This window comes from Abramis brama (assembly GCF_963993115.1).
Source record: "Abramis brama genome assembly, chromosome: 18".
NCBI classification, from domain to species: domain Eukaryota; kingdom Metazoa; phylum Chordata; class Actinopteri; order Cypriniformes; family Leuciscidae; genus Abramis; species Abramis brama.
Window position 1 is genome coordinate 5674836 of NC_139980.1, and position 13986 is coordinate 5688821.

General features: G+C 36.5%; 1 protein-coding gene across 2 annotated transcripts in view; it reads left to right on the forward strand.

The window, feature by feature from the left end:
- Positions 1-4852, forward strand: part of fndc1 (fibronectin type III domain containing 1) — a 37119-nt gene extending 32267 nt beyond the window's left edge. For both annotated transcript variants that reach the window (XM_084090771.1, XM_084090772.1), the window contains 5 exons: positions 2962-3041; positions 3129-3158; positions 3465-3626; positions 3840-3962; positions 4101-4852. In XM_084090771.1, the coding sequence (XP_083946897.1) occupies positions 2962-3041; positions 3129-3158; positions 3465-3626; positions 3840-3962; positions 4101-4216 (511 nt within the window). In that variant the 3' untranslated portion in view covers positions 4217-4852. The remainder of the gene's footprint in view (positions 1-2961; positions 3042-3128; positions 3159-3464; positions 3627-3839; positions 3963-4100) is intronic.
- The last annotated feature ends 9134 nt before the right edge of the window (positions 4853-13986 follow it).

Sequence of the window (13986 nt, forward strand, 5' to 3'; positions counted from 1 at the left end):
AAGAGTTATTTGAAATTGTAATTCATATTTCACAATATTACTGTATTTTTGATAACTGCAGCCTTGGTGAGCATAAGAGACTTCTTTCAAAATCATTACAAAATCTTATTGACCCTAAACTTTTGAACGGTAGTGTACATAAGTTATTGTTGTTGTTGAACGAGTAGGGGACTGATGCATAAATTTCATCCACACAAAACTGCCTGATCTAATAATTACACAAAGGTGTATTATTTAGTCTTCTTGAAATCAAATCTAATAATTATTTAATAATAAATAATTATTCTCCTCACCCTCCAAAAAAACAGAAGCATAAGTGAGTTTTTCACTTACTAAAGAAATTGCTATTTTATGCTGAAAAATAATAATACAAAAATATAGCTGCAAGCAGCAATCCGGGGCCGTTTCCGTTGATAGGGCTGCCATTGACTCCCATTCGGGAAAAATAATAATAATAAGAAGAAAACTAACAATTACAATAGGGGCTATCCCCTTCGGGGCTTGGCCCCTAATAACAATACATAATTAAAAGTTAAAACGAATAAAAGCAATTTTAAAAAATAAATACAGAAAATAATAAATAAAGGAATAAGTAATATAAAAATACATTCAGGATTAAATTGAATTAAAAATGTTTTATCAAGACATTTATTCCTTTATTATCTATCTATCTATCTGTCTGTTTGTCTGTCTGTCTGTCTGTCTGTCTGTCTATCTGTCTGTCTGTCTGTCTGTCTGTCTGTCTATCTCTATCTATTTTTAATTTCTGCAGATTTGGTCCTACCTTCCTGTTTTGTCTAAGCCTCAATTTCAAGCACATTGCACTGAACATTTCACTCGAATGCTGCTCTCACTTTAACACTGTAAACCCCTACCAACACATTTTAGTAGCAGTAGATAAAGGAGGTGTTTATGGGCTGTCTGGACATTTTCCAAGGATGTGAAGTAATTTCTGCCTACCAGACCCTTCTAAAAGCAACATGCCTTCAGCGGTGCATTACGACACCCACGAGCTGTTCACCCAAACGCCCGCCATTCAGAAAGTTCTGCACATCCCTTATGCAAGTTTGTTTATTAAATGTTTTCTTCCTATTCAGTTATGATTTTAAAGTATAGTACTCCCAGCACAGATTTTGCTTCAAAATCAGCACAGAAAATGCAAAAATCATCCGCAGATCTCATCTAGTCCTGCACACTGGTTACTCACACATGCATAAACGCATGCAGCTGTGTGCAACACCCCAGGTTTGATTGACATTTGTTTTGTACACTTTCCCAGGCATGCAGATGCACTCTCTTCATCACTACCTTGAGAAAACACTTGAATGCAAATCCACTCATTACAGATGTTTGGTTCATACATCAAATGTGGAATGTAAGGATGAAGTTGTTTTTTATTGTCCCCTGGGATTCATTTAGAAGCCTCTGTTATTATAGCCTCTCAGCCGAGCTCAATGACTGACAACTTTATAATTCACGCATGAAGTGTTGATAAGTTTTATGAATGATTTGCAATAGCTTTTAGAACTAGGTAAATAGCCCACACTGTGGACAATAACAGCTCCTTCTTAGTCAAAGCAATAATGACAAACCACTTGGATGCCATATCGAGACTGGATTTCATCAATTCCATGAGGAATTATGGTCAAAAGAAGAAGGAAAAATAAGACAGACATACACACATTCTTAGTAATATATGGTCAAAAGGACAAGGAAAACTGCACATGGACACACACATCCTCACTGAAATATGGCAGGCCCCCTCCCTACTCTCTCGCTGGCGGTTTGACTGTAATTGTCCATTTTCTCTTTATTTTGGTCAGAGTTTCCACGTGGCTGTGCTAATTTGATCCAGCAGTGCTGATTTTATGTCATTAAACGGGTCCTGAGTTAAACTAAGTGAAGCATGAGCTTACTGAACAGCTTCTCACAGGCAGAACAGTGCTGTTAGCTCAGCCTCTTGAACTTCATCACAGCTCTCTGGTTTAATTTCTTTGCTTGTCTAATTTATCCTCAGAGGTAAAGGATGTGCCAGAGTCAGAATAAGTGCTTGGTCTGGTATTTGTAACAAAGAGGTTTTGTCAGATTGGAAATTCCATGTTGATGTGTTATTCTCTTGCTCACCCTCTCTGACATGCAGCCTCTTCTTGTCATTATTCCTTTTCAGCCTTTTCTTTTAGCCAGAGGCTCATTCTTATCATTTCCTCTCATGCATTTTGGAAATGCACATTTTAACTGTGCCCTTTCCTTTCCTTTTCCTTTTTTTTTTATTTTTTCCTTTTATATTCCAACTTCTTTTCCTCTTCAACATTGTCATTTTTCAGTTATTTATTTTCATTTCTATTCTTTTTGTTTTCTTTTTCTTTTTTCTCATTTTCATCTTTTTTCTTTTTTCAGTTTTCTTAACGTTTTCCTTTTTTCTTTTCCATTTTCCCCCATTTTTTCTGTTTCCTTTTCCTTTATTTATCCTACCCCTTTCATTTCCTCTTTTCATTTATTTTTATTTTTCCAATATATCTTCCTTTCATTTTCCAATTTTCTTCCTTCCTTTCTTTTCATTTTCCTTTTCTTATCTTTTTTCTTTACTTTTTTTCATATCCATTTTTATTTCCTTTCTTTTCTTCTTTCTCCTTTTATTTTTCTTCCTCTTTTTCATTTTTCTTGTTTTTCTTTTTATTTCAATGCTCTTTTCCTTTTATTTCCTATCCTTTTTTCATTTCATTTCCTTTACTTTTCCTAAAATTGTTTTCTTTCTTTTCATTTTCTTGCCCGTTTCCTATAGTTTCCTCCATCCCTTGTCATTCAATCCTTATGGTCGCACTGTAAATTAAGTTACGAGTGTTCAGTTGAGTTTTAGATGTACATACAAGATGCTTTCATAAAAATAGTCTCTTCATGAAAGCAAACCATGCTGTAAATATGACAGATTTTATACGTGCATGTTCTCATTCTTGTTCTTAGGTATTACTTCAAAGTTCAAGCAAAGAATATATTTGGACTGGGGCCACTCAGTGAAACTTTAACATACGTCACAGAGTCAGGTGAGTCTTAGTCTGAACCCACATATAGGTTGTTGGATTCAAAAAATTGTAAAAGCACAAATTAAATTAGTGTTTCCTTTAATCTAGATGATCCCCTGCTCATAGAGAGACCCCCAGGTAAGAGATACATTAAACATCTGTGTATAACCTTTCTCTCTTCATGTGCTGCTAAAAAGACTAGCATTTTTTTAATGCTGATGTGCTGGTGTTACAACAACCAGCAAGATTACCTTGGTCAACCGTCTTCATCAGAAATGATTGTACAAATCAAGCTAGGTTTTAAGTCAGCATAGCTCTGTTTGCACTAGCTAGCAAAAAACAGCTGATCTAAGCAGGTCTTTTTATAAGAACCATTGTTCCCTTTTTCGTGACATTTTTCAGATGTAATGACCTCTTTGTTATTGACATTCATTCCCTTTCTAGGTGGGGAGCCCATCTGGGTCCCATTCTCATTCAGATATAACCCAGCCCACAGTTCCTGTAAAGGAAGTCAGTTTGTCAAGCGCACTTGGTACAGGAAGTTTGTAGGTGTCGTCCTCTGCAACTCACTGCGCTATAAGATCTTCATGGGAGATGGACTGAAAGGTACTGACCTTCCTTTCTAACAACATAACGCATTTAAAACTTTGATCTACTGCTTAGTGTGTCGGTAATATGAAGCAGTCTTTTTATGGAGTGCTGGCCTTAAAGCCTTGGAAGTATCCAATCCAAACCACAGTTTCCCTCAGCTAAACACAACGCACTGTCTGAGGTTTGGGTCCTGAGGGATACTCAAGCTACGAGTGTTTTCCATTTCAGAAACATTCTACAGCGTCGCTGATACATTTGGCCATGGAGAGGACCACTGCCAGTTTGTGGACTCCTATTTAGATGGAAGGACAGGACCACACAATCTCTCCCTCAACCTACCCACAGCTCAAGGTACGACATCTCTGAGCATGCTCTGTAGTTTGGCTTCACTTGAAGCCTCAAATCTTCACGTCACCTCTGTGTTTGCTCACTGCCGCTTAAGGGGGTGATCAATCAGCACTGTAACATGATGTCGTTTGTGGATTTCAGGATATTATCGCTCATACAGACAAGAGCCAGTGAATTTCGGGGCCATTGGCAGGCGCACACCACATCCTTTCGTTGGCTGGTATGAATGTGGAGTTCCAATCCCTGGAAAGTGGTAACAGGGGGAAACTCCAAGAGGACATTTCCACAGGCAATCACATACCATGTGTTCTCTTCCTATATCTACCAGCCAATCACAGAGGTGAACTATTGCTCACCATGGCAAACAAACCTAAATCATATAGCATCTGCTTCTGATGGAAGGAATATAGTACTCTGAGTAACACTAATATTTCTACGTATTCGATATCAAGCACTTTTTAAAAAAAATCAGTCTGTATATGAGGAAATTGCAGCATGTGTATTTGAGTTTATTAACAGTGTTTTATTTTCATGTGTTCTGTATTAGTAATTATTTCCCATTCAACTTCACCTGGAATATTTATCTTACAGTAACTTCAAAGAAACACAAATTGTTGGCTTAAGTATCAAAGCACAAGATCAAATGAATTAGTAATGTCTGAGAACAAAAATATGACATTTGCAATGATGTAACAATTTTATCTGAGTGATGTTTGCTGTTGTTTATATAACTTGCTGAGGTTTTGTACTCTTACATTTTTGTATTACCCTCTTTTTAAACAAAAGTTGGCATGGAAGTATTGCCCATATTAGGGCAGATTGAAAAAAAAAACTATTTTTATTTGCTCAGGAATGGTTCAGATTTGAATAAAGGTGCTATGGAGAAAATGTAACATGATCTTCATCTCCCTTTGATGAATAATAAGGTACCACAGACTTCTGTTCATTACACACCAAGACTGTGATTTATATTTATATTTTATATTAATTATATTGATCACAATCAGATTACTTCGAATCACTTTTCAAATCACACCTTCTTTAAAGACCCCCACTGCTACATTTCTAGAAGAAAAAAAAAGTAAAAATTAATTTTTGTTATGTGTACAATGTATTAACAGAGTACCAAAAAAAAAATACAAATCAGGGAAATATTACAGTCACCATCTTAATGCATTTTATATATCCAGAACATTGTCAAGAACAGTTGAATTCTTTCTGATTGAAACGTACGTGTTTGTGGTCATGCAACTGTGGTGGGCTTTCCACATAATAATAGGTGGTAATAACTTATCCTCCTTTTATAAATCTATTTCGAATGAGGTGTTTTAGAAATAACCCTTTATTCTGACACATTTAAAAGCCTATAACTTCCAAAATTACAAATACCTAGAAAGTCCTTTCCTCCTACACGCAATGCAATAAATTTTATTGCACTTTTTTATGCCTTTTTTTATCATTCTTATTTATTATTCCCATCTTTTGTACAAGATAAAGACTGAATACTTTCCCATCATTAAAAAGAAACAATAATTATGGTATGCCAGCTCAATGACTGGCATCCATCCATGTATTCTGGCATTGTTAGAAAGGTGCGTCATCATTTGGCAAGCAGGATTCAAATCAAGAGTGAAAAGGCAAGGTTTCTTATCTATAAGTACAGTAGTTTCCATTGATGTTTTATTTGGCGCCTAATAATCCACATGCCTAAGGGATCTCTTATCTGTTTTTCCAGAGTTGGGTGTTGTAATGGTTATTTTTAAACAACAGACAAATATGAGAAGATCTTCTATCCATTTTAAGAGTATACCAGAACGCTTTAACTTGCCCTCATTTAGTCTACAAATATCTGTAGAGCTCAAATCACAAATCAATGAGAAACAGTACAAATCCAAAACTTTTGGCTATTTGCAAGTTCAGAATGTATCGATTCGTCGTTTGTAAGGGGAACAGTCTTTACAGATAATGAGTTTGAAGTGGGTTGCCAGAGGGAGAGCAAAATTAGACCGGACAAACACATCTGCTAAAGATGTTAAAAGAGTAGGGTGAGAGAGAGACTGTTTCTACAAAAGAGATTTTTGCACAGTGGCGTGCAATGGAACGATATATTGTGGCAATTTTATTTACAAACATGGAATATGTTGTGGGTTTGGAGAACATGAGGGAAATTTGAGCAGGTCACTGATCTTGTCATCGCAACGACCACACAATATTGCCACATGGGAACCATGATCAAATAAGGTTTCCAGTTGCTTTCTATACTCCAATGACAACTTTAAACTAAGCCGAAAAGGTCACAAAGTTAACACTACACAACACAAATTTCATTTACCTTTTTCAAGGCAATAACAGACTCAGAGAGACCTGCAACAGTCAATGAAACGTTTGAGGTTGCTGATTGGCTGCGGATTAAAGCTAGTTGCTTTTTTCATAATTTTACTGATGGCAGTTTCCAATGTCACAGAGTGACTGACAATAAAAAAGGTCTGTTTGCTATCATTTAGGCCTAATTGTGTATTTGTGGTATTATAAGACTAATCTGTGGCATAAAAGATAAAGACCAGTGACATGTAAATGCAAATGTAGTGTTCTGAAAAACTTTGACAATAATGAAGGTCTGCTGAACGAAGCTTTACAGGGAATTAAAGCATTAAAAAATCATTTCCCTATAATTTAGTGGAGAACCACATATGTGAAGCATCTAACTCTGTTAAACAATCCCATTAATGCCTACACACGTAGTGTTCTCTCTTTTGTTTTGGCCAGTTGCTTTTGTAAACCTGTAGGCAAAACCAAGGAAGTTGCCCAAGCAATTACGACTGCCTTGTAATGTTGTTCATTTCAGCTGCAGATTTACAATACGTTTGTTAATCCGTATTTTCTCTATTTCTAGAAGTTAGATTATTGTGATAATCGCTCAGTAATTTTCATCAGATGAGACCCAGTTTCATTAGATTTATGAGGTAAAATTACCTAAAATTTTGTATAAAATTATAGTTATTCAAATTGAAGTAAAGCAGGATCTAAACTGTTTTCCACATGCTATTTGTGCATCTCTTTTTAAAGTAGGTCATGCGCTACTTGGGCTGGAAAATGTTACCACTCATACTAAAAGGATTAAATCATCGAAAGAAAGTCAGGAGAGAGAGAGAGAGAGAGAGAGAGAGACGACGAAATGCCATAATGCTTATAATCCACCATATAGCTGCATGTTTATCACTCACATCTTGTTCATGAAAATAAATGTCTAAAATATACAAAGTTCTGTCATTAAACTCTAAATGGCACAGGCTGATATGTCCTTAACTCAATCTGCTTGCAATCACATCATTCTCCATAGGAAACAGCTGATTCCTGCTGTATCAGTAGCCAATGAGCTCGCTGATCAACCTTCAAATACTTGGTCAGCATTTGCTGTAGCAGTGCAGTATGCTTTCAGAAACCCTCCACCTTCCCCAGCTCCACCTGTATAGATCTGCTAGGGGTAATTCATGTATGCAATTTTGTAAAGCAGCAGCATGTCTTACTTGCTCACAGCAGTGTGTTGTGTGTGTGTATTGGATAAGTCCCATACTCGCTCTGCAGCAGCAGCAATAACAGCAGCATCAGATCTATTCCGCTAAGACCAAACATACATTGTCATATCCATTAGCATGCCAAACATTCAGAGAGTTGTCATGACAGAAATATATTTTGCTGAGGTAAAGCTCTGTTTAATAAATTTGGCATAATAATATATAATCTACATGTGTCCTGATAAATTCTTGCCTCTCTGCTTTGTCTTACTCACAGTATCTGTGCAAGATTACCAGTCTCAGCCAGTGCCAGACTAAAGCAGACTGTGCTGACGGCCAGTTTGAGTTTTATGTCTAAACTATACAATCCAGGACATGACAGAATGACTTTAGCAGTTCTTTACAGTGACAATCAATATGGCTACTACATTATAGGGATCATGTCCTCATCATGAACTTATTGACTGGCACATAGGAGAGGGATTCTGGCTTTCTGCAAGTCTCACACTATAGTTTGACCAGGACAGATAGGCTAAGTCATTTATATCTGAGCTCTGGTGTTTTTCTAGCGCCTGGAAGTTTAATATGTACCCTGTGCACTTTTAACATAGATTTACATAGACTGGGTTTCCCTGCCAAACTGGCAGAGTTTAATGTTTTAAAACTACCACCATTCCCGGTTTGTGATTGATCATTTAAAATTAATCTCTATAATGCCATGTTTGGCACCCAATTTAGTCATGCGTAAAACCGCTGTGCTTTGTGAGCGGCACGGGCCCCTCTGTGGTGAAGGGCAAAAGGCCCACCGCTGTAAAATCGTTTAAAAGCAGGCAAAGGTTGTGCTGGTGTGGTGTATTGTGCACTTTTGATACACAGGAGAGAGTGTGAGGCTGTAAACTGAAACATTGTTGACAACACAGTTGGCCATGAACATAAAAAAGTCCATTACATCACAGGTCATAACATGTAGAAAACACATATGGCACCTTCAATTTTACGATACAAAGCTTTAAGACTGATGCTTACAATATAAAGGAGGTAAATAGATTGATTTCAGTATATAAAGCACAGTGCTTTACATATTCATCCCTCATGTCTATTTTTATATTTTCAGTTTTTAGTCATTTTGTTATTTTATATCTTTCGTACAGACGTTGGATTTTGGTTGGAAATGAAAATCGGGTTGACGTCAGAACACCGTGTGCAATGTGCTTTTTATCATTTTTATTAGATTTTTTTAATATATTTCTATATAGCTTTAGTTATTTTATTTCAGTTTTAGTAATTTTAGTATGTCAACAAAACAGATTTGTTGAAACAACTTTATTTCAGTTAGGTTTTTTAATGTTAGCATTTTAAATGTAGTTGTTTTTTAGTTTAGGTTTTTCATCTAATATTTATATTTTATTTTATTTCAGCATTATTTTTTTATAGTTTTAGTTAACAATAACAACTCTGATTCACCAGTAACCTTTTAAAATGGAATGATAAAAAAATATATATTTGAAAAAAGAAAATGTTTTTTTTCATCCATAAATGGGAATGTGCTTAGAATTACAATGGAAAATTGATGGTCATTGAACAGAGACAAAATACACCAAATTTGGAACGCATTAATGCAAGATCTGGTTACGTGGATATATCTGTTCATCGGAGCTTGTAACGGATATCATCAGACATTTATGTGATTTATATTCACATTATTTCCCTCGTACCTTGTTTTTTACTACCTTTATCACAAACTCCAACAATCAAAGGAAAATTACTCACAGGTTTTTCATCTCCTAAATACCTGAGACATGATGTAATATGTTTCTGGAGTTTTCTGGTGGTTACTCCCTCTTGCATTGCAGTTATTTCCCAGTTTTTTTTTCCATTTCTTTTTTTTTCATTCCAGCTAGGAAGAAACCTGCCAAAACACAGACTCACCTAACCTCCACATGGAAAACCTGTCATAACTCAAGAAGAGATGTAAACATGCAGCAGAGAGAGTGAGGGCCCACAGCTCCTGCGTCCAGCCGGTGCTCCCAGCCAAGTAGCCCTGCCATGGAGAGGCATTACGTTCCTGGGACTCTGGAAATCACATAAATAGTGTCATATTTCAATATGCATTTATATTTTGTATAATATTCATATAATGTGCTTTGGCATGATAATAACCAAACAGTCTGAAGATTTAGGTAATTACTCCAGCGGTACGAGGACACTGATATTAAACACAGTGTTACATAATCATCTCTCTGCCTGTACGCATTATGGCTGCTAGACATGAGACTCATGAGGACAAAAAATGCAGCACTCCACCCGTCTGACAGAGCACCATTTGTTATTGTGTTTGGGTGTAACCACGGACCACTCCACGTGACAGGACTGCTGTGTGTGCAAAAGTATAGATATTTTTGTTCATTTTTTAATATATATTCAGTATCTGGTTACACTCACATACAACATGATTCCACTTTTTCTTCTCCCAAGATGAGGAAGTGACATCCATACAAATGGCTATTGTCTGGTGTAAGATGAATGGTCTGAAAGGGCTTTTCCAGTGTGCTTGCTGAGGGATAAATGAAGATTAACACCTGCACTGTGTAAAAGGTCTTAAGAACACTATGCCAGATGCTTTACTGTACCGTAGAACACTTTCATCGTTTGTATACCGGATGCGAGGGATGCAAAAAAGCAAATAGAACCCATTATAATCAATGACGCTGTCAACAATATGAGTTGCGCACATAGCGTGTAGACGCTGACTCCCAGTTCTATTTCTGACATTGCTAATTCATAATTTCATGCACTAATTCGACTACAGGAAAGACTTAAAGTCACCATGAGAGACCAAAGCAGTAGCAAACCACAACAATCCAATTATCCAGTCAATTACTAATGGACAAAATCAAGTCCCGCCCTACAATTATCTTGTTAGTGAAGCCATTTCACTAATAATAGGCTACATCACAATAGGGAAGAAAAGACTATCACAACTTGTTTATGGTTACGATAAAAATAATATGATAACAATTAACAGTTAGCAACGTCTAGTAGCAAAACTGACTGATTTTGTACAGCTAAAATAACAAAGCAGCTGAAACCTGAAGCCTCACACAATCAAATGGCTGTTCACGCTCTTAAAATAAGGTGGATAATGATAAACGTATTGGTGGCCACACACCAACATTAGATCATTTTCTGCTTGTTGAAAGCTCGCACTGCGGTTACGTTCTGTGACCATAACTTTAGCGTGCTTTAAAATAATTTTTGCTTCGCTGTCAGTGTTTTTATCAGTTCATCAGTTATAAGGCATAACTCATAAGGCAAACAACTGAAATCAATGGAGTGCCCTGCGCGTCGAAAAATGACATTAAAAAGTGACGCCAAGGGGTCCTGACCAAGCATCAATATGTGATGAGTTGGGTGTGAGAACGTGTTGTTATTGTGGTGAGGACTCTGCTATTCTGCTAATTATAATTTTTTTTTTAACTTTATCTTTAGTTATCGTTCTTGGCCAGACACATACATCACCCAAGTACACCAACATAGACGTGAGAGCAAAGTCCCTTTAAGGCAAGTGAATTCACTCGGCGGCCATCTTTGAAACGCCAGTCATGCAAGTACAGCTCCTATCTCTTTGAATGGGGAAACATCAAGTTTTCCAAAACTGTAAATTTCACATTTCATATCACCAATGAAATGTGACAACAACTGTCTCATTAATTTTGTTTAGAAATGCTCAAATCATGAAAAAATCTGCATTTTTCAGGCTGGACCAGCCAATGCACACGTGCAGTCGGCGCATGTCTCAGGACATTGACTGTTTTATAGCAACATGAGCTTCAAAAGGCAGCTGCAGTGATGCATGACTTCACCAATCAGCGATGGCTCTTTTATTTAGAAGGCAGGACTATTCTGCCATAGTGCGTGTTGTATAGCTAGCATAGCATTATATTTTAGGGACAGTGTGCTTTAGGAAATAAACACTTAAATGTGTATTTATTTGCATATTGCAGTGTCAAGATTCTTTGTTCATTGATGAGATGTGATGCAAGTGCATATAAAAAAAATTATTAATATTTTTTTTCATAGAGAGCACCGTTTTAAATCTTCTGGAGATCTACAGAAATAAACACATATTCAGGCAAAAACAAAAGTACTGGCTTGTAATAATTCTCTGGGCAGCTCGTTTGTCGTCTCTGGGGAATCCCTTTCCTCCCGCTCCACTTGTTCTTTCCTTTGATCACAAGATCCAAAGCTCAGATTTACATCTCCTTAACAACAGTTATAAATCAATAGACTGACACAGTCACACTAACAAAATCATTCACATTCCTTACCTGTGAGTTTGACGATGCCCTGAACTCTGGTTCCCCATCAAAAAAAATAAGTGACCAGTTGATTTTTTTTGCAGAGGTGGACAAAGTACACAACTTCCTTACCTGAGTGAAAGTACAGATACTACTGGTCAAATATGACCAATTTTGACTAAAATATAAGTACAGAAGTACTCGTTTTTAGAAGTACTTAAGTATCAAAAGTAAAAAGTAAATGTCAATGCATTGTTTTATTATTGTTGCATTGTTGTAAGTAACACTTACGGTTCCTTATTCCTCTGAATTTATGCCTGCCTACCCTCATATCAATATCAAATGTATTTCTAGAACACAGTTCCAGTAGTGGGATTGAATGTGAGATTGAATAAGTGCACTCAATAAAGTCCACAATGGTTTCAGACACCCAAATGGCTGTTCCTTAAATAGTGCCCTATTTCAAGTTTTTTGGCTTTTAATATACTGTAGCTGAGCTATTTAAATAGAGCTGCTGAGTCCATAGCCACTTTCAAGAAACGGCTGAAGAGGACGCTTCTTTTTCGACAGCACTTGATCCAGTAATACTAACACTTTCTCTTCTATTCTATTCTAATCTATAAAAAAAAAAATTAACATGTACTGCGTTAGACTAACCTGAGAAGGGTCATAGCACTTGCATATTGTTGTCCTACTGTTAGTTTAACTGCTTCTATTTTTCTCATTTGTAAGTCGCTTTGGATGAAAGCGTCTGCTAAATGAATAAATGTAAAATGTAAATGTAATATGAATATGTTACTAGCCTTACTGTTAGCTATAAGCTAGTGTGCTCCAAAACAATGACAAATTCGCATTTAGAAGAGCAAACCCAACGTTGAAAATTAAAATCAGGTTGATGTCAGAATCCAACGTCAGATTGACGTTAATCTCCAACGTTGTATTGTGGTTGAAAAGGAAAATCGGGTTGACATCAGAAACCAACATCAGTCGGGTTCTGACGTCAACCTGACTTTCATTTCCAACCAAAATTGACGTCAATATGAAGTCGGGTTCTGACGTCAATATGACATCGGGTTCTGACGTCAAACCAACGTCGGGTGTTGACGTCAAACTGACTTTCATTTCCAACCAAAATTCAACCCCTGCAACCAAAATTATCACATTTGAATTTTATACATTTAAAGTATTCTGTGTTAGCTTTGCTAGCATTGTTTTAATTTCTTCTCCTTCTTCTTCTTCTTCTTCTTCTTCTTTTCCTCATTTATATTGTATTTCACCATATGCCACTATGTCTCTTTATGTTTTTCCCCTTTGGATTTGGCAGTGGATTGATGGATTAAATAACAGGATCTCACATCCAATTACACAGCTTTTGAATATCTCTTGACTTCAATACAGGATTGTTCATTTTCTTATGACATCAACCTAAACTTCTGCCAAAATAATCAGTTGTCTTTACCTCTGCATCTGAGTTGGCGTGTCAAGTGAACCGGCGGACATTTTCAGATCAAATCAAGTTTATTATTTTTGGATGAAAAACGATTAGTCAAATGGTCCTCAAAAAGCAAATCAACCGACTGATATTAATATTGCTCTTACACTGTAACAAATGAAGCTCTAATATTTATGGTGGCTTGACAAGCCTTCTTGAGTCGAGAGTGTGTGAGTTTGATCAGTCTGTCTTTTATTCCTCTGTTTCCTTTCCAAAATGGCTGCGTTTCTATGGCAGCATCATCAAGAGGTAAACACTTGGAGAAAGATGAAGTCACACGTTTAAAGCCAAGTCAAAGCAGTGTGGTGGCAGCGCCTCCTGTTAGTGTTTAAGAAGCATCAGAGAACACTCAGAGTGCTTAAAAAATAAAAACAAACATACCCATGGTGCCTGTTCTTCATGAAGGAGGATACTTCTGTGGTAATGAATAACCTTTTCCCCTGAAACACGTGTCTTTGTGCTGCAGGAATGGATAACTTGTCAATTCAGCAGAAATAATTCTTGAAGTAGGTCCAATGTTCTTCCCTTTTAATTAACAGGCAAAACACATATACTTGAGTTAAAGAACAGATACCCTTCTGAAATATCATTTGAATAAAAATATAGGCCTATACTCTTTTGAATCATGTCTAAATAATGATATAAATTGGACATCTCTATTGCATTCCTTGATTTTTTCACTAGAATAAAACGATGACGGCATGTTAATCACACACTTCCGA